Genomic DNA, 20675 nt, shown 5'->3' with positions numbered 1-20675 from the left:
TTGGTTCTCTTCCCAATTCGTCTGTCCCTAACATTTTCGTCTAGTATTTTGTTGTTGATGAAAGTGTCAATAGATTTCCTCATAGTTTTTGTCATCACAACTTTATTTATGTACTTAACATCTCGTTTTCATCAGTAAAAAAAAAAGGTCGTTGACGAACATTTTTTGTCATAGTTTTTCTGTCAACGAAATTGCCACTGCTTTGAGGTAGTTGAATGCACCTGTTAAGTAGCATATGCCCTCAGACCTCTGGCATGTCAAGCATACAGGACCTATGACTCAGAATGCCCTTGGGTATCAGCCTGACCTCAATTACTATGGAACCAGCACATGATCAAATCACTCTTATCTGAATTCAATGTCATAGTCACTGTTATCAGTATGGCTTTCATAAGCCACTTTCAGACAGGCATGAACTCTGGACTATGTCTGTCCAATCAGATCCCGACATTCGCTGGAGGTGTCCTTTCACGTGAAGAAATCCTCCATGTGGTTTGGCCCGAGGGGCGGGGCATCCCCCCGTTTGAAGCTCATGATGTCATTCACCTTATTTGGACAGAGCATTGGGGGATGCCTTCTTTGCGGGTGTCCCCATTCGTGCGCTGCTTTTCTTTCATTCATTCTCCTAACACAAACCTTTCATCATCCTACTGTGACGCCCTTATTAAACAATAATAACAAAACAAACATCTCTGACTGCCAAAGGCAAATAGACCCTTCTCACGGAGGCCATTTTGTGTCGAAAAGGCAGGGTAAACACTAATGAGGGTTTCAAACTTCCATGATTGCAATTTGGAAACCCTCATTAGTGTTTTGCTTGCGCGTGTGTTTATTCTGCCTTTTTGACACAAAATGGCCCCCGTGAAAAGGGTCTATTGACCTCAGAATAGACGCAGCGTTCTCAGCGCTTCGTGCTCGTTGTTGATCTGTTGTTTGATGCGGTGCGCCGCGACGCTTCGTTGTTTGGTCATAAACGACAGAGTCTCTCGCGACTGGAATTATGTTTCGCCACAGCCGCATGCTAGCGACGTCATGAACACGCCCACTCGCTCGCTCCGGACGATCTCCTGCAGTATTCAAACACGACGTGCTCTGCAAAATGACACGGGATTTGCACTAGGCGGCACGGGTGGTTAAGATCCGTTTGCACGGCCGCGCGCTCGCTCACAACGGACAATTGTGTTCACACATATAAAACCCCATCCGAGTAAAGGTCTTGGACTATCTCCGGGAGTTCAAACGCATGTCTCAAAGGGGCTATATAAATGCTCCGAAGAACGACTTTATTCATTATTATTTTCCCAAACGCTTTCATTCATTTGTTTAGCGAAGTCTCCTGTGGCCGCATGAGATCCCTCCTGAGTCCTGATGTACATCGAGCCTCCTCGTCACAAACACAACCACAACGTTACATGCCCTTTTCATTAACATGGTATGGAAACAATTAAGCTGGGGAGGAGTGGGGGGGGGAAGGCAAAGCAGCACATTCAACAGCTTTAAATGCTAATTAGCTAATGGAGGATGAAAGAGCCAGGCGACTGGCAGGGTTTCACATGAGCACACTCCAGCCCCGGCGCTGCAGCTACGCTCATTTCATGTGAATTTAGAAAGACCCGCCACCACCATTTTGTTTCCGCAAAGACCTCAAACAATACAGCCATCTTGTTTTAACGTGGGTTTTTTTTTTCTTCCCCTCTGAGCTGAAGTCAGGCTGAGAACTCATCTCACGCTGCCTTCTCCCCCGTGAATCATCGCCCATCTCCTATCTGCACTCTAATTGCTCTAAAAAAAACAATTCCATTTCTCTGCTTAGCTCTCCTTATACTCCTCTCTGTGTCCTTATACTCCTCTCTGTCTCCTTATACTCCTCTCTGTGTCCTTCTTATACTCCTCTCTGTGTCCTTATACTCCTCTCTGTGTCCTTATACTCCTCTCTGTGTCCTTATACTCCTCTCTGTCTCCTTATACTCCTCTCTGTGTCCTTATACTCCTCTCTGTGTCCTTATACTCCTCTCTGTCTCCTTATACTCCTCTCTGTCTCCTTATACTCCTCTCTGTGTCCTTCTTATACTCCTCTCTGTGTCCTTATACTCCTCTCTGTGTCCTTATACTCCTCTCTGTGTCCTTATACTCCTCTCTGTCTCCTTATACTCCTCTCTGTGTCCTTCTTATACTCCTCTCTGTGTCCTTATACTCCTCTCTGTGTCCTTCTTATACTCCTCTCTGTGTCCTTATACTCCTCTCTGTGTCCTTCTTATACTCCTCTGTGTCCTTATACTCCTCTCTGTGTCCTTCTTATACTCCTCTCTGTGTCCTTCTACTCCTCTCTGTGTCCTTCTTATACTCCTCTCTGTGTCCTTATACTCCTCTCTGTGTCCTTATACACCTCTCTGTGTCCTTATACTCCTCTCTGTCTCCTTATACTCCTCTCTGTGTCCTTATACTCCTCTCTGTGTCCTTATACTCCTCTCTGTGTCCTTATACTCCTTTCTGTGTCCTTATACTCTCTGTGTCCTTATATTCCTCTCTGTGTCCTTATACTCCTCTCTGTGTCCTTATACTCCTCTCTGTGTCCTTATACTCCTCTCTGTGTCCTTATATTCCTCTCTGTGTCCTTATACTCCTCTCTGTGTCCTTATACTCCTCTCTGTGTCCTTATACTCCTCTCTGTGTCCTTATACTCCTCTCTGTGTCCTTATACTCCTCTCTGTGTCCTTATACTCCTCTCTGTGTCCTTATATTCCTCTCTGTGTCCTTATACTCCTCTCTGTGTCCTTATACTCCTCTCTGTGTCCTTATACTCCTCTCTGTCTCCTTATACTCCTCTCTGTGTCCTTATACTCCTCTCTGTCTCCTTATACTCCTCTCTGTGTCCTTATACTCCTCTATGTGTCCTTATACTCCTCTCTGTGTCCTTCTTATACTCCTCTCTGTCTCCTTATACTCCTCTCTGTGTCTTTATACTCCTCTCTGTGTCTTTATACTCCTCTCTGTGTCCTTCTACTCCTCTCTGTGTCCTTATACTCCTCTCTGTGTCCTTATACTCCTCTCTGTGTCCTTATACTCCTCTCTGTGTCTTTATACTCCTCTTCCTGGCACCTCTGGCCTACATGATCATTCTGTCATCACAGGAATATTATAAAACCACTTGCAGTTGATTGTAATTTAGGTGATGTAGGAACTCATTAAATCACTGTTGGTACAGTAAGAGTGTCAGCTTAACAGCTTTGCACATATGAATTTAAATAGGATTCAAATAGCATGCTCACTTTAGCAAACTGAAGCACACATTTCAGAAGCAGTATGTGCTCTAAAGAGTACATCTTTGCTTTGTTTTTTGAAAATACCTCTCCAACATCCTTTCTCTCATCCTTTCTGAGGAGCTGGTTCTAATCACTGCAATGGGACAATAGAGGTTAATTCTCCTGATTGAATATAAATTGAAAAGGGCACTGTTCGTGGAGGTAGACCTAACAATTAATTTGTCCTTGCTGTTTTGTTGTAGCTAGCCGTTTTGTTGGGTTTTGATGTCCACCCGCCTTGTATAACCCCCAGTAAATTCCACATAGCTGCTTTGTTCAAGGACAAGTTGTTTTTGCGAAAATAACTTGTTTTCAATTACATCCTGTGATGAGATAAAAAAATCTGCTCCGAGTTAAATGAGTGAAAACGCTTTTCTCAACTGGTCGCCGGAGCCTTTTTGTTGAGTGTGCAGCAGCAACTGGATGTAAAAGTGCACTCTGTTAAAAAACACAAGATTGATGACAGCGTTTATCCCGAGCTTGCTGCCTGGCAACGTTGAGGCGGAGTCGCTACATTATAACTAAATGCCACACGTTTGTTATTTTGTATCTTCTTTCTGATGAGCTGGTGCGATGGGACCAGCTGGGATCCAAATACAGGCTAATTCTCCTCATTGGATATCAATTGAAAGGAGCTATTCGTCGAGGTCGACCTCACAATGAATTTGTCTTTGCTAGCTATTTTGTTGCAGCTAGCTGTAGAGATGGAACGATATGAAAATTTCATATCGCGATTTATAGTGAGCAAAATTATCACGGTTATTATCAGTATTATCACGGTATTGTTAAATTGTGCTGAAAATGTTCAAAAAGTACTAATACACTCACAGATCAATACATTTCACTCACAGAAATCATTTCACCAAGTTTTATATTGAAAACTCAGACCCAAAAAGGATTGATACACTCACTGAAATCATTTCTCCAAGGCTGCACGTCTGCATCTGGGAGACGGTTGCCAACTTTGGTTGATGATGGACAGTATTTACCATGTCTTTCGAAGCACTGTAATCACGGTAACACGGTACCACGGTTTTAATGATAATTAACGGATTTGAAACGGTACGGTTATCGTAAGGAATTTCATCGCGGTTATCATTCAAACCGGTTATCGTTACATCCCTAGCTAGCTGTTTTGTTGTGCCTCGATGTCCTCTTCATGTCCGTAACCACTCGCCTTGTGTAGTGAATAGTGAATAGTGAATTTCCACATAGCCGCTGTGTTCAAGGACTGGAGGAGGTTTCCAACATGGAGCCTGGCACACTCCACTGTTAGACCTTGATTAACTGCAATCACACTGTGTCAATGGCCATTGGAAGGAGGAAGGAATCAAGGAGCACTTTTAGCAGGGTCCCCCCACCGAGCTTGAATGGCTTTGAGTGTTTTACATATTTGATCACTCACCGCCCCGGTGGATGACACTATTATTACAGTCAAGTCGACACGGACCCTCGTCTCTTATCATCTCTCTCCCCAGTTTGTTCGGGGGACCGTACAGACGGTTCGCGCCGACTCTGTTGATTTCCCTTAAAAGCCCCCAAATTTGTCTCAACCTTCAGTGCTCCTTTGAGAGAGATCGAGAGCATGATGTGAATAGCAGGGGGGGGAACCGAGGGGGGGAGAGGAAAACGCATGCGGTCATGAAAAGAGCCGCTTCCTGGCTGGCTAGATGCAATCACTGCCTCTATCTGATAGCACCGGAGGAAATTGGATGAGCTGAGAGCCCGTCGGCCGCCAGTGATGGGAAAGATGACTCCTTTGTCATGAAGTGTCAGTCAATTCCCCAGTCTCACCTGAGAGACCAATCAATAACACAGAGAGAGAGAGAGAGAGGATCAATAACACAGAGAGAGAGAGAGAGAGAGGTTGACTCTTGTCTCTAGGCTTCTGTACATGGTGGCCTGCTGTCAGTTAGAGATGCCATAACACACTCTCTTTGGTAGGAATGTGATATGACACGTCGGATGTTATTATGCATAAGTATGTCATGGTAGGGGGGACTTAAATTAGATTTGCTCTCTATGGTTTGATTAGATTATTATATGTTGGCAATGAAAATACGTTGCGTGTAAGTGTAGTTAATACAGTAGATATTCACTTATAAGATGGACAACAACAACAGTGTATCTGAAAGTGTATTTGTCTTGGATTGTGATGATGAGATTTTTTTTAGACTTGCCTTTTTTGTCTCATGTTTTAACGTTTGAACATTCTTACTTTCTGTTATTTTTCTTGTCAATCTGATGTCTTAAATTGGAACTCACCCAATATAAATATGTGTTATTATTACGGTATTATGATAAAGACAAAAGATGCGTTCACAAGCTTTGCTGCTGTTGTCATCAGCAACTGTATCATTCGCTGTGCTATTCCCGTGCACCACAGAGACCCGTAATAACGATCAATTTATGTCAAGCGAGTAGACATGTCACATAACACAGGCATGTACTGTAAACAATGGAGCGCACTGAATGATTCATAACCGGGCCATCATGAGTGTTTCCATATTCCATGCACAATATGGCCACAATGTTTCGCTGTAAAATGATCTCTGACTGTTCTCTCTCCCACATCACCCACCCTCCACCCCACCCACCCTGCAGTCCCCCAATACCTGTGAGGAGTCGGCTTCCCCATTCGTCTTCATCTGCACCAACCCCCAGGAGCTGGTGGTGAAGTTCCCCATGAAAGGGAAGCACAAGATCTGTAAGTCCTACTTCTTTTCATGTCAGATGAAGCAGAGAGCGGGTGAAATTAGCCTGAGCACATCTGAGGTTTTTTTTATTCTATTTATTTGATTTGATCAGCTTTCTCCTCCGCATTTGTACGCTCACACATACGAACACACGGTGACACTATTTGGATAGTCCGCCTACAGAGAGTCTTATTTGTAACATTTCAAACCGCCTCCAGTATTAGTTGATATTCCAACAATTTCACGGTTTCACTTTGTCTGTTAGATGTTGTTTTAACAGCTTATTAGTTGAAGATTCAACAAACAGATTCTGTTGGCTTCCTGTTCCATCCACACACCTGTACCTTAGTGTAATATGTAGGTACCAGTGTAGGGATTTAGCCAGGGGCATGGTGCCCCAAGAAATCTCAGAATGCCCCTAAAAACCACGATCCAGGAGCAAAAATTGACCCCAAGATTTTTGTCAATTTTCTATTCATTTAATTTCCATGTCCATCTATAACACACACTCAGCACCTGCAGGCTGGTGCACAAACAGTGCTGTTGTTCACACTATGCTTTAGCAACGTTATGCACTAATTCCTTCTTTTTTTTAAGTGCCCCCAAAATTGTGTAAATGCCCCCAGTTTTTAGGCAGTGGGGGCAAAAGTTGCCCCAAAATATGTTAAACAGTTGAATTGTTGAACGTCAACTATTAAGCTGTTGAAATGTTACAAATCCTCTGTAGACTCAATGTAGGCGGACTATCCAAATAAAGTGTCACCAAATACATAAATAGACGCGTGAAAGGCTGATCACGCTAGGGACAAATTCCGATTAATATCATGTTTAGCGTGACAAAATTAGGCACAAATTGATACACAAATAGAAACACACACCTACTCACACTCACACACGCACACAAAACATTCTCTCACATACACATTGTACAATCTAGTCCAGGAGCCATCTGTAAAGACAGGGTTTTGCTGTCAGGTTGCCTGGGGGCCACGCTGGGCCTGGAGGTGCAGTGCTGTTGTAGTGTATTGTGTGATTTATAATAGGACTCAAACACATTTTCCCTCTGCTGCCATTGGCGCCGCTGCAAAATGATGTACCTGCAAGCGCTTTCTGTTAATATTTCAAACCCCCCTCTGAAGACCGGAGAGGATTGTTTATGCAGCTGTGTCTCTCTCAGATCCTTCCCAATCGATGGGGAACGCTTTAGTAACGCTTCAAGGTAAAACGCTGCAGGAGCCGCCGTGCCCTTTTGTGCTCAAAACGAAAAATCACGTGATGATGAGTTTGGCTTCGTTTTTGCGAAAATCGAGTAACGGCTCGAAATGTTTGCCCGAGGTTTAATTAGCACAGACCTGGAGAGTGAGAAATACAATGAAGTGCTCGTTACGCAGGGTGTCTGTCTGCAGCAAGTCGTGAAAAAGTCTTAGATGGACCCTTTTCGCGGGGGCCACTTTGTGTCGAAAAGGCAGGGTAAACACAGGTGCAAGCAAAACGGTAATGAGGGTTTCCAACTTCCAATCATAGAAGTTGTAAACCCGCGTTAGTGTTTTGCTTGCACCTGTGTTTACCCTGCCCTTTCGACACAAAATGGCCCCCGTGAAAAGGGTCTATTGGAAGGCCGTTAGTGAAAAGTCATTCTGCACTATTAAGTGCAGCCTTTAAAGGAATAGTTCACCTTTTTTCCCCATGATACACAGTACCAGACACACCACATTTTTCTTCCTATTTCTATTTTCCACATTTTAGAATAATAGTAAAAACCTCAAAATGAAATGCGTCCGCTTGCGCCGGTAAGGGCCGCCTTCTAGCAAGGTTTCAGCCAATCACAGCCCAAACCTCCATCACATGTGTGAATGCTTAGCCAATCAATCAACATGGTGACTATGATTGACAGTCAAACCAGACAACGACCGCTCACAATTTGAACGCACATTAACCGTTTAATATGCGTTACCTGACCAATAGCAACTCATAAATGATGTGATGACGTGGTCGTCACAATCATGTATATAGAGAGGCAAAGTCAAACGTCACTTCCTGCTTCATCACTGTACCAGAGATTTTCATCCGCCATTTATTTTCCCATAGACATTTCGTAAAATGCTTATAAAATAGTTTTACTTCGTCGAACCAAATGGTTCAGCTAACGCTATCATCGGGAGAGACCATAGAACATTTCACTCGGACCAAAATAAAAAAAAACAACATTGAAAAAATATTTTCTTTAAACCCGCATTTTCTTAACGTTTTGGTCCGAGTGAAATGTTATGCGATCTCTCCTGTTTCTAAATATATCCGTACCGTTTGGTTTGAACCAGTAAATCTATTTCTATACGCATCTTACGAAATGTCTATGGGAAAATAAATGGCGGATGAAAATCTCTGGTACAGTGCTGAAGCAGGAAGTAGGCAGTCACTTTGCCTCTCTATATATCTGTCTGTGTTGGTCAAAACCATCGACATAAATAAATAGGTCAAAATAGGTGCTACCTGCTCTGACAAGTCTGCCCAGCATTTGGACTGGATACCCTGACCCACTGAGATGGCCTATCTTCTGATCATCTGATCCCTGTGTCACTGCCTCACTTCTCTCTGTCTCTCGGTGTCTCTCTTCCTCTCCTTCTTCCACATCATCTCCCAGTGTCTCTCACGGGTCAAAGCTCTGCCAGTCATCTGGCTCAGTGTGTTTTCTCTCCCGCTGACCAGATCCACTTCTCTCGCTAACCATCTCATGTCTCATCAGAATGAGCAGCGACAGCCAGGCATGTGCAGTCTGCTGCTCCTCCATTCATTTCAACAGACTCGGTGCTTTATTACATAGGCTTGTGAACAATTCTTTATTTTAAAGTAGGATATGAATAGTTTAATGCAGTGGTTCTCACATTTTTTCACATGAAGGACCCCTAAACTGACAAAAAATTAGACCACGGACCCCCATTTGATAGGATTTTGTCCCGCGGTCCCCCATATGATAATAAGATTGATGCTTTTAGATGTTTTATGACAGAAAGTGTATAAAACCCATGACCAAAATAGTCATTGTGTTACTTATGAATGGAATTATAGCGAAAATAAATGACCCCCCTTTTGGCTGGGAACCCCCTCAAGGACTCCTGGGGGTCCCCGGACCCCCATTTGAGAACCACTGGGTTAATGTGTACACTGTGCTTTTAGGAATATACGTACAAATTGCAGTGATGATGCAGAGATTGATTTTGACCTTATACAATTTGATTTCATGTCCTGGCAAAATGATTTGCTAGAAAAAGTGGGAGGCGTGCTAAAAATCGTCTGGTAACTAACCTGTGTGCACGTACTTAGATTTTGGACATGGATTATTACACCCATTTGCACCCATCACCTGAATATTTAGGATGTTTAATGTCATTATTTATGCTTGAAAGGATGAACAAACTTCTTAACAAAATACACGATTGAGTGATTATAAGTGGACTTTCAGATGAGCGTACACACTGCCTCCCCCTCCAGCCAGCGTTGCAGTTGGCTGTGGAGAGATAATATGCCCACGCACACGTTGGTCAGTTATTACCCTGTGGAGGAGTCTGCCACATTGACAGTGGCGTAAAGCCAGGGTTCACTCCCTGCAACACGGGATGTGGATCATGAATTATCACCACATCCTATGAACGTACGTGTGTGTGTGTGCGTGTCAGTGTGTGTGTGTGTGTGTGTGTGTCAGTGTGTGTGTGTGCGTAAACTGAATGTCAACCCGAGGTGTTGAAAGTTGTGGGGCCAGTCTCCACGTTTTCTCTTTCTCTCCTCCTAACTGTCCTTCTCTTCCTGGTGTTTTTTACAGCCTGAAATAACTCTGTATGGTGTAGGTGTTATTTTTAAAACGCGCAGACCTCAAAGGCAACACAGAAACCGTAACACCGCTATACTTATGAGGACCTTCTCTTTGATGACATGGCATTTGCAAACATTAATCCCAACACTAACCCTAATCATCATGATTACTAACGCTAACACAAACTCTTGTTCCTTCACCTCAAAATGATTTTTCATTGTGACGGCCACGACGACGACGCCCTGACAAGTCCCTTTCCGCTAAAGCTAACACACCTCCTGAGGACTTCTTGACCTTGTTGAAAACGGCAAAGTGCCCACAGAGCGCGCACTTCTTTAGATCTGGGCCCCGTGCCAAAACCAGCAGAACCTGTCAGTCTGTGTGTCAGGCGGCGCAGAGAGGAAGTCAGGTCATTTTACCTGATCCTAAGCTGTTCTGTCCCCACCCCCTTCATCTTCTAACATTGCACGTGTTAGTATTATCAGCTAGCCATGCGGTCTTTCATCAGCAACAACACGTCCCTGCTTCACTTTGAGACACTTTCAAGTATTTGTTTAAAGGCAAAAATTTCAAGCACCTTCCTCCATCTCCACAGATTTTGGAGGAGACCATGTTGGGACCCGGTGTAGCTGAGCTAGCCTGAACTGTCATTTGCTGTTTTGCAGACTGGAGCTTTAGGTAACCTGAGAATTATGTTTCCAATAGAAAGTGAACGTCACTTCCTGCTCCAGCACTGTACCAGAGATTTTCTTCCGCTATTTATTTTCCCATAGACATTTCGTAAAATGCTTGTAAAAATAGTTGTACTTGGTCAAACCAAACGCTTCAGCTATATTTAGAATCGTGAGAGAGCATAGAACATTTCACTCAGACCAAAACAAAACATCGAAAAAATATTTTCTTTAGATCCACAAATTTTTACGTTTTGGGTCCGAGTGAAATGTTCTGCGGTCTCTCCTTTCTAAATATAGCTGAACCGTTTGGTTTGAACAAGTAAAACTATTTTTATAAGCATTTTACGAAATGTCTATGGGAAAATAAATGGCGGATGAAAATCTCTGGTACAGTGTTGAAGCAGGAAGTGACGTTCCACTTTGGCTCTCTATTGCGATGCCAATCAAGAGTTAAAATCCTATTGTCCCTGTGGATGAAGATGTATATACAGTATAATATTCTAGAACATTGGTTCTCAATGTGGGGGTCGCGAGTCGACCCCCCCAAGAGGGTCAAATAAGTGCAAGATTTAAGGAGCAGTCTACAGTACATTACTAGATGCGGTTGATGTCTTTTGTTTGCAGACCTCAAAGCTCTCTTAATACGTTTGACCACTTTGAAAAGCAGTTGTGAAGCAATAACATTGTAATTGATGCCATCCGCCATTCAAACTCCAAAACAATGACAGCGAGTACGAGACAAAGAAACTGCTTGCAGATCCACCTCAGGGCTCGAGCTCGAATTAGTGATGCGGTAGTTTATCTATGCTACAACGAAATCTAAACATATATGAACGGATCTCATTTCAACGCAAATTACTTCTCAAAGGAAGTGCAACAGAGGAAGACCCAAGACAGACACAACATGAAAAGTCTTCTTACAGCTCAGCTCTTTCCTTACAGTTTTGTGAAGTAGAACTTACCCTTATGATAGTACCTGCTGTGAATTCAATACTCAGTACTTTGTGAATGTTGGCTTATCTGTCTCTATAAAGATTAGTAATTTATTGAAGTTTGATCCAACTACTGGGAGGGAAGTCATGGATATACTGTAATTGCTAAAATGGGAAACTCAGCTCCAGCATCAAGTCTTGGATGTATCAGTTCATCTCTAGTAACACATCAAGACATTGTATATATATGCTCAAAATCACTTAAGAGTGGAGTCATTCCAAAGGACTTCCAAGTTGATGAAGTAGTTCCCCTGTTCAGGTCTGGCATTCTAACACATCCTTTAATATCGGTCAGTTTATCGCCATCTTTTCATGTTGCAAATGTTCTAGAAAAGCAGGTGTACAAGAGAATGATGGACCTGGAAAGCCATTGAAACAACTAACTGTAAATGTATACACTTTTGAAATATCCCTATGCTTATCAAAAGCTTTTAACAAGCTAATAACGTTCTACTATTCAAATAATTCTACGATATTTTTCATAGGCAACAAGATGCTTTCAAAATCACATTCTTGGAAAGCGACAACATGTACAGTAGTTGGATGGACATTGTGTAGAGTGGTGACCCACAGGGCTCCATTCTTGGGCCCTTGGCGGTCTTGATCTAATGACAGATGTGCCATCTGCATCGATGTTGCTTTAGAAAAACGATCTGTGAGTGGTGCCAACAAATCAAACTTCACATTCACAGCTTGATTGATCCACACATTTTCACAAGCCTCGCCGGGTTGCTCTCTGCCTATTTATAAACGTGGGCGAGGGCAACAACACACAACGGCACACGACACTCACGAAGGAGTAAAGCTGCCATCACACCATAAGCGATCGTCTCTTTCACCGCGCGGAGAAAGCTCAGTGGTTAGTAGGTCAAAGTTGAAATAATTTGAACTTTGAGCGCAGCGCAAGGTGGTAAAATTGAGTGATGCACGACGCCAAGGGTAGCGCTGTCGCATAGTTTGGAGGCAGCACTCTCCCCATAGGAAACAACAGCACACAGCGGGCGCAGAGCTGTTTTACCACAGCTCATGTGTGGGGGCGGGGCTTAAGAGCGGACGGTCCTGTCCGATCCGGACAGGCTGGAAACAACCAGTCTTGTTTTCACAACACAGAGAGGGGGCGTGGCTTCCTTCACTTCTCACAACAATATGATTGGCCTGTCTCGCTATATATAGTACTGGATTGCTGGCTTCTAGTACTGCTGAATTATGCTTTAAATAAACCAGGTTCCAGAGTCATGATTGACAAACCTTGGAGCTGGAATATGATATTCACCATCTAGCTGCAATGAAGTGGCGAGGTTTGCTTCATCAGCCACGTCTCTCAACATATTAGTTTGATTGATCCACACATCACATACTGCAGTACTGCTTGGGCTCCATGTTTGCTATCAGCCTCCTTAAGATCCATGCTTTATTGAAGATTCAACTTCCTCTGACCACCACACTCTCACTTTCCCTGCATCATGGCTATTTCAATTTCTGGGATATTTAGATTTAATTTCCTTCCTTGCTACTGTACATGTTTTGTGTGTTGTTTGACGCCATTGGGCTTCTGGGCCCATATTTTCTGTGTCTGTACTTGTCATCTTGTTTTTATTTTATTTCCATTTTGCTATTTTTAAAAACTCCTTGGAGTTTGAATGTGGAAGTAATCCAAAACTACACTGAGCCTTTACTGCAGTGGTTTTCAACCTTAGGGTCACGACCCTAAGTGGGGTCGCCTGGAATTCAAATAGGGTCGCCTGAAATGTCTTTATTTTTTATTTTTTATTTTTATTTTTTATTTTTTTACACACCACACACAATTTAATACCACTGAAGGTTATTAGGGTCACATGCAATTTTTTTGTAGTATTTTGTATAATTTTTTTAGTTCTGCGTTTAAAGTGATAATCTCTAAGATTTCAGTTTTGTTCTCTTGGGTGACACCTATGGCGATGAGTGGTAATTGCAGGTGAGATCCAAACAGTGTTGCATTATGTGACATTACTAATGTCACATAATGTCACTATATACTGCAAAGGCTTTCTTTTTGACGAATTTTGAGGAAAAAAGAAGCATACTATGTGACATCACTGACGGTGTCACTGATGATATTATCGATGGTGTACCGACATTTGAATGTCTCTGGTCCCTAGTATAGATTTTTGTGAGGACAAAGTAGGGTCACAAGCCTTTGCTTTACTGTATCTCTGTTAATAGCTGTGTGAGTCTAATGTCGCTCAATTTACAACCTGGTCCTTCTTTTTAATGTGTGTGTGTCTGTGTGTGTGAGACACACACTGTGCGCCCGCATGCTTGGATGGCCAGGGACCCTTAACTAATCTACTACTCCTTTTCACTTCTTGTAATTGACTCATCACTCAGTTCTCTGATGATTACTGGGTGAGAATGGGGCTGCCATTGATCTGTAACACTAACATACGCACACACACACAAACACAAACACACACACACACACACACACACACACACACGCACGCAACAGTAACACACACCCTATTTTTCTCAAGTATTTCTTACTGTTCACCTCGATGTGCTATATTAAAAAATAAAGACCCTTGACATCCGGTGCAATACATATTCAGCAGCCGTAGGGGAATTCTATTGAAGCAAATTAATCCATATTTACTCATTGGTTTGTAACAGCTGTATGTGCCATGGGACTAGTGAGTATATATCACAAATAAACGATTCTCTTATTTGTTTATTCTGCGCCTAACATCGTATCCCGTGTACATATTGCCCTTCCAGCTTCCTTCTCAATGTCATTTGCATTTTCCACGCATACATTATCAAGCTGCTGCAATATGCATGGCTTTCATCCCTCCGATATGGAAATGGGAAAATAATATTCCCAGGGAAAATATTGCGCTGGATTCTCGCTCGGCTCGCCCATCAGCTCCGCTGTTGCCGTGTGTGTGTGTGATTACCTTTTTGTTTTATGTGTGAAATCACGGCACCATGGGATGGCGAATAGAGAAAGCCAATTACCTAACAAATGTCCACCTTCTCTCTCCTGAGGTGGCCATGTTTTTTCCCTCCCCCTCCCCACCGCTCTTTTCTCCTTCATCCTCCGCTTCGGAGACAGAAAGAGGTTAGCGAGACGGAAGTCCTTTTTTGGTTATTTATTCATGGATTTTCCATTTAATATTCATGCCTTTTTTTTCTTCTTCCAGGGCTATCTGGGTGTAGTAGAGCAGCATTTGCTGCCTGCGAGGCGGCCGGGGCCAAAAATCAGGTTTCAGCTCCAATGAGCCCAGAGGATGAAGAGAAGAGAGAGAGAGAGTGATAGAGAGAGAGAGAGAGAGAGAGAGAGAGAGAGAGAGAGAGAGAGAGAGAGAGAGAGAGAGAGAGAGAGAGAGAGAGAGAGAGAGAGAGAGAGAGAGAGAGAGAGAGAGAGAGAGAGAGAGCGAGAGCCAGCAGATGAAGGGAAAAAGAGAGAGAGAGAGAGAGCGGGGGTTTCATGTGTTCTCCAGTAAATGAGAGGCAGGCCTTGAAGGTGACAGGCTGTGTTTATTACTGATCTGTCAGGCGGTTAATGGGGAGAGGAGAGGAGAGAGCTGAGCTGCTGAGAGCAGAGCAGAGCAGAGCACACAGACATGGGAGCTACAGAAAGCCCCGAGCTATCAACTTTGCCATGCTAGCTCGCCTCATGTCCTTACACATTCAGTGCTCTGGAATGCTGAGCTGTATTCATTAGCGATGGCATTGGGATCAGGAAGATTGACTCTCTTTGATGTGTTCTAATGAAATGTGTGTTTTTCATACAAAAATGAATATGAATACAAAGAACAGACTGTCAGCTATTGATTGTGACTAAAACTGTAACATCTGTTGGGGTGAGTCCCCCCCCCCCCCCCCCACAATTTCACCTGAGCTGAATTACTGAGAGAAAATTACAGCCCTGATTGTTTTGCTAAATATATTTTTGAACACAATTATTTATCAGGGTTATTAGTCACTATTATTAGAGCAATCTAGGTCTTCGGTTAAACACCATTTTTTTCCTCTAACCTCTGGGGGCAGGCTCGTTTCATGTCTGAATAAACGGAACTCAAGGGTCTCCGTCGGCGCCGGAAGAAAAACCCTTTCCGCTCCCTGCGAGCTCTGCCATTGGCTCCAACCGACCGGCTCTGACCATTTATGGATTTCCTTTCCGCTCCCTGCGTGGTCGCTCCCAAATCCCTCCGTCGCTATGAAACGGCAATAACGTCGCTGCTAGCTCGTTGCTAGTAGCAAGTAGCAACTTGCTACACGCTGAAAATGGTAAGTCATCAGTGCTCAAGTCCAAGTCGAGTGAGTCACACAAGTCCTAAAAATGAGTCCAGGACTCGGACTTGAGTACTGCAAGACTACACACTCGGTCACGTCCACTCCATTTTGATCGGGTAAAGCGCAGCATGCGAGCCTGCCCCCTACTGGACAAGCGCTGTTATACGGCTTTTCACCGAGCGTGCCGACAGATTGTCGATGCAAGTCGAAAGTCCGTCTCGAGAGATTATTATTAGAGTAACTCTGGCAACAACAAAAATCGAATTATTAACACAGGGACACACTGTATAACGTTCTCATTATAATCCAAGGATTTACACCAAGAAGAACCCAGATCTTCTCTCTTATCTTCATCCCAGGAGTGCAGCTGTGTCACTGGGAAAGTCATTATTGTATAGATTTCTCTATAGTGTGATGCTACATCGGTCCATTCTGAAAAAAGCTTTGAAATTCAAAAGGATGGGACTACTTTTTCACCTGTATAACTAGGTCAAGCCATCATTGCACAGTTGCCACACAATGGAGAAGTTAGTGGCACACACAGGTTTGACTGCTGTTACGCGACTGAGCCAACTTCATGATAAACGAGGATAAAGTGCCACTGACTGCACTTTTCATTTTGCACACCAGGCCTGTGCTAATAGGCTCTCGCACTCGCATTGTGCTCCTGAAAAGTTCCCACGCCTTCTCACATAGTTTGTACCACACTGCTGTGTCAGTTAAGTCCACTTAGGTGACGTCTGCGCTATTATGACGTTAATTCATTGTATTTAATTGCACTCGGTCTCGGACGCTTTATCAGCTGCCCTCGATAATGAAACCTCCAGGTTTTCCTTTCAGCTGAAAATGAAAAGGCAAAGAAAATACTACTTTGTTATAGCGAGAGATTTGTTGTCGGCTTTCCCTTATCTTTATCCACATAATTTCACATTGTTGCCTTTTATCAGTCACCATTACCAAATCCGTATCAATCGGCGTTTGGTGTGAAGTGCACTGCTGTTAATGGCCGTAAGCCTACTTCTCTTTATTTGATTATTATGATTGGATCTTATGTTATTATTACTAGAAATACCACAAGCTTCGCTCGCTCGTTTCTAGCGTGTCGCCTGCTCAGCTGTTGAGCAATAGACCCCTTTTCACGGGGGGCATTTTGTGTCGAAAAGGCAGAATAAACACAGGTGCAAGCAAAACACTAACGAGGGTTTCCAAATTCCAATCATGGAAGTTTGAAACCCTCATTAGTGTTTTGCTTGCACCTGTGTTAGCCCTGCCTTTTCGACACAAAATGGCCACCGTGAGAAGGGCCTATTGTGAACCAAGCCGTGCGCCATATGCCGATGGGAACCCCTCGCCCTGTTATAGTAGGGAGATGTCTTCTGTAAACAAAGTAGGGAATTATTTAGCGGCGTGGGTATCGCAACGTTGGAATAAAGAAAATATAATCCGTTATATGTACAGGAAGACCTAAATGTCATAAAACTGGACAGTCCCCATTTCCAGTCTATCCATGTTTGCAAGAACTCTTTGGTTTCCCCCCTTGAGTTTACAATGAAAGAAAGAAAAAGAAAACACCTCTTTACCATGAGAGCACAACTGATTAATTATGCCAACAGAAGCCTCGCTAATCAACTCAGCTATTTGAGTCTAATAGTTAAGGAAATTTTACACCAATCAGTGAAAGTGTGAGCTTGTGAAGAAAGAAAAAAATCACTTTCAAACGCAGTACAGTCTCCAATGGAGTCACTACTGGTTCACAGTTGGATGTGTAGTGGTAGAATAGTCCAACTGCCTATTGAAAAGGACAGTACTGGCTTATCTCAGTTTCCAAAGCTGTCCAACTCATAAACATCTGGTTCCTACATATTTGTCTGTCTGTGCGGTATTTGTGTCGGCCTGTGAGAAGCTTACAGTCTCCTGGGTTGAGATATAGCTGTTATTGCATTTCTGCACAAGACAGTGTATTGATAGTTCCTGGAGGGTTGTCCTCCAGAGAGTGAAAATGATTTAGTTTTCAGGAATATAATATAGGCGTTTGTGTAGCACGGACAAGGGGAGGAGAGGGTGTTGTTGCAGCGACTGAGGGTTCTATGCATTCGTATGGATTGTAAACATATTATTTCCACATTGCAAATGACGCTCAGCTTTTTTGCTCAGGGTAAAAAAAAAACATTTTCACATGCATACTTGGGCTGTCCGCAGTAGATTTATCCATTCTTACCCAATGTTTGCACTTACAGAAAACCAGATCATCATTGGGCCTGGGTTCTGCTCTGCTGCAACATACTTTATTGATATGGACTGGTGTATGTGAATAGAGATGATGAACACGCTACACCCTCTGCACTTTCTGGCTTTGATTTGTCAGAGCATTTGTGAATATAATATAAATTCTATCAAAATGTTCTGTTTCCAATTCGCTGTGCCATAACAACTACTCCCAGCTACTATCATCCATGTCACCGAACAAACAAAATTAGGAAACGAATACAGTTCATGTTCCATAAACTTCCATAAATCTCTGTAGTAGAGTGTATGTAAAGGGTATTATTTTGTCCTGCTACTTTGGGAGGAGTAACCATATCAACTGTAACATGTAACATGAATGAATATATGAGCAAATGTTTTGAATCAATAGCAATCTGTAGACTTTACCCTCGGGCTGGGCGATATGGACCAGAAATCATATCTCTCTATTATCATATCTCATATCTATCTTCTCATATATCATATCTATATAATCATATCTCTGTATTTTGAGATGTCACAATCACTTTTATTGAAAACAAGACTGTGATCAAAATAAAATGCAAAAGCAGATCCGCCCCTGACTATTGGTGTTTTCACAAAACATTTACGCAATGAGATTTTTTTAAATAAATAATAATCACTAATGTTGATATAACGGTATTGGGTATATGGGTAAAGGCAAATAATAGAAAAGCTAGAACAGTCTGGTAAATTCAGAAAATTACCGTAATTTCCGCACTATAAGGCGCACCTGAGTATAAGCCGCAGCAGCAAAATTGCCTGTTTGTTACATATATAAGCCGCACCGGACTATAAGCCGCGGGTGTTTTGATGTTTAATTACCATATGTAAGGGTTCGTGCACAGAGGGGATTGTCGGGAAAGAGATGGCTGTTTGGGGAAGCTCCCATTTATTAACATTTCAACAAAACAAGCATATCCCGCTGGGGATCTTTTCTTTTGGCATTGTGAGACGCTTAAAAATCACCATCGGCGGGAGCTTTACTCCAGATGCTGTGCAGCCAAGAACACAAGTGAAATTCGTTCTCTCGTGACCTGTGGTTCTCAACGTGATGGACGATTCACCTTTCTTGTTAACAGTCCTAGTGAGAGGCAGGTCGAACGTCAAAGGCACTTCATCCATATTTATGATCTGCTCCGGTCCGATGGAATATTCCTTGATCTTTCTTTGTGTGAATTCGCCGAAGTTTGTAATTTTCTCCTGGTAGTCGGGAGGGAGTTGCTGACACACAGTCGTCCGCGCCCTGACGGACAGTCCCTTTCGTCTCATAAATCTGAAACACCAGGATGGTCCACCTCTAAAATGTTCAATTTTCATTTCGGTGGCGACTGTTTTGGCCTTCAGTCGGATCTGAACGGTGGACACACCTCGGCCGTCTGCTCTCTGTGTCAACACCCTGATGCCAAGGTTACGTGCTGCTGCTCGATTTCCTTCTTTCCTTCTTCTTCTCGCCGCCATCGTCGTAACACAGCCAGTTCTCCATCTTTTGAAGCATGATGTTAGATTACAACGAGCTAGTTGTGTGGCTTAGCCTTCCAAAATGTTGCCGTTAGTTTTTATGCCTCCGCCGGCGAAGCCAGGCCGAAGGCATTATGGATCCGGGTTGTCCGTCCGTACGGCCGTACGGATGTCCGTACGGATGTCCGTCCGTACGGATGTTTGTTAACGCCATATCTGAGGAACGCCTTGACGGAATTTCATCAGATTCGCCTTAAACATTCACTTAGGCTCAAGGATGATCTGATTAGATTTTGGTGGTCAAAGGTCAAAGGTCAAGGTCACTGTGACCTCTCGAACGCCATTTTCAAGCTTGTTAACGCGATATCTGAGGAACGCCTGGACGGAATTTCATCAGATTCGCTTTAAACATTCACTTAGGCTCAAGGATGATTTGATTAGATTTTGGTGGTCAAAGGTCAAAGGTCAAGGTCACTGTGACCTCTCGAACGCCATTTTCAAGCTTGTTAACGCGATATCTGAGGAACGCCTGGACGGAATTTCATCAGATTCGCCTTAAACATTCACTTAGGCTCAAGGATGATCTGATTAGATTTTGGTGGTCAAAGGTCAAAGGTCAAGGTCACTGTGACCTCTCGAACGCCATTTTCAAGCTTGTTAACGCGATATCTGAGGAACGCCTGGACGGAATTTCATCAGATTCGCCTTAAACATTCACTTAGGCTCAAGGATGATCTGATTAGATTTTGGTGGTCAAAGGTCAAGGTCACTGTGACCTCTCAAACGCCATTTTCAAGCTTGTTAACGCGATATCTGAGGAACGCCTGGACGGAATTTCATCAGATTCGCCTTAAACATTCACTGAGGCTCAAGGATGAACTGATTCCATTTTGGTTATCAAAGGTCAAAGGTCAAGGTCACAGTGACCTAACAAATGCCATTTTCAAGCTCGGTAACGCCATATCTCAGTAACACATTGACCAATATTCTTCACATTTGGCTCAAATATCCAATTCTGCACAGAAACGCCTTGATGCAATTTCTTCCAATTTGGCTCCAACATCCACTTGGACTCAAGAATGAACTAATGGCGGAGGCATAAGTCCGCGTTGCGGTCGTTCTAGTTTAGAATGTAATACATAGAATTGGGAATGTTACATTCAATTTCATTCAGACTGTCTTTCAGGCTCAATCGCTGCCAT

General features: G+C 43.2%; 1 protein-coding gene across 1 annotated transcript in view; it reads left to right on the top strand.

Moving 5' to 3' along the window:
• The window catches only part of trip4 (thyroid hormone receptor interactor 4), a 110264-nt gene that overhangs the window by 42980 nt on the left and 46609 nt on the right, over window positions 1-20675 (top strand). Inside the window, exon 12 of the mRNA XM_083652641.1 lies at window positions 5907-6009. Coding sequence (XP_083508767.1) covers window positions 5907-6009 — 103 coding nt within the window. The remainder of the gene's footprint in view (window positions 1-5906; window positions 6010-20675) is intronic.

The sequence above is a fragment of the Poromitra crassiceps genome, assembly GCF_964638095.1.
Source record: "Poromitra crassiceps genome assembly, chromosome: 16".
In the NCBI taxonomy this organism is placed as follows: Eukaryota; Metazoa; Chordata; class Actinopteri; order Beryciformes; family Melamphaidae; genus Poromitra; species Poromitra crassiceps.
The sequence above is the reverse complement of the archived record's forward strand: the minus strand, read 5'-3'. Positions and strand labels throughout refer to the sequence as shown.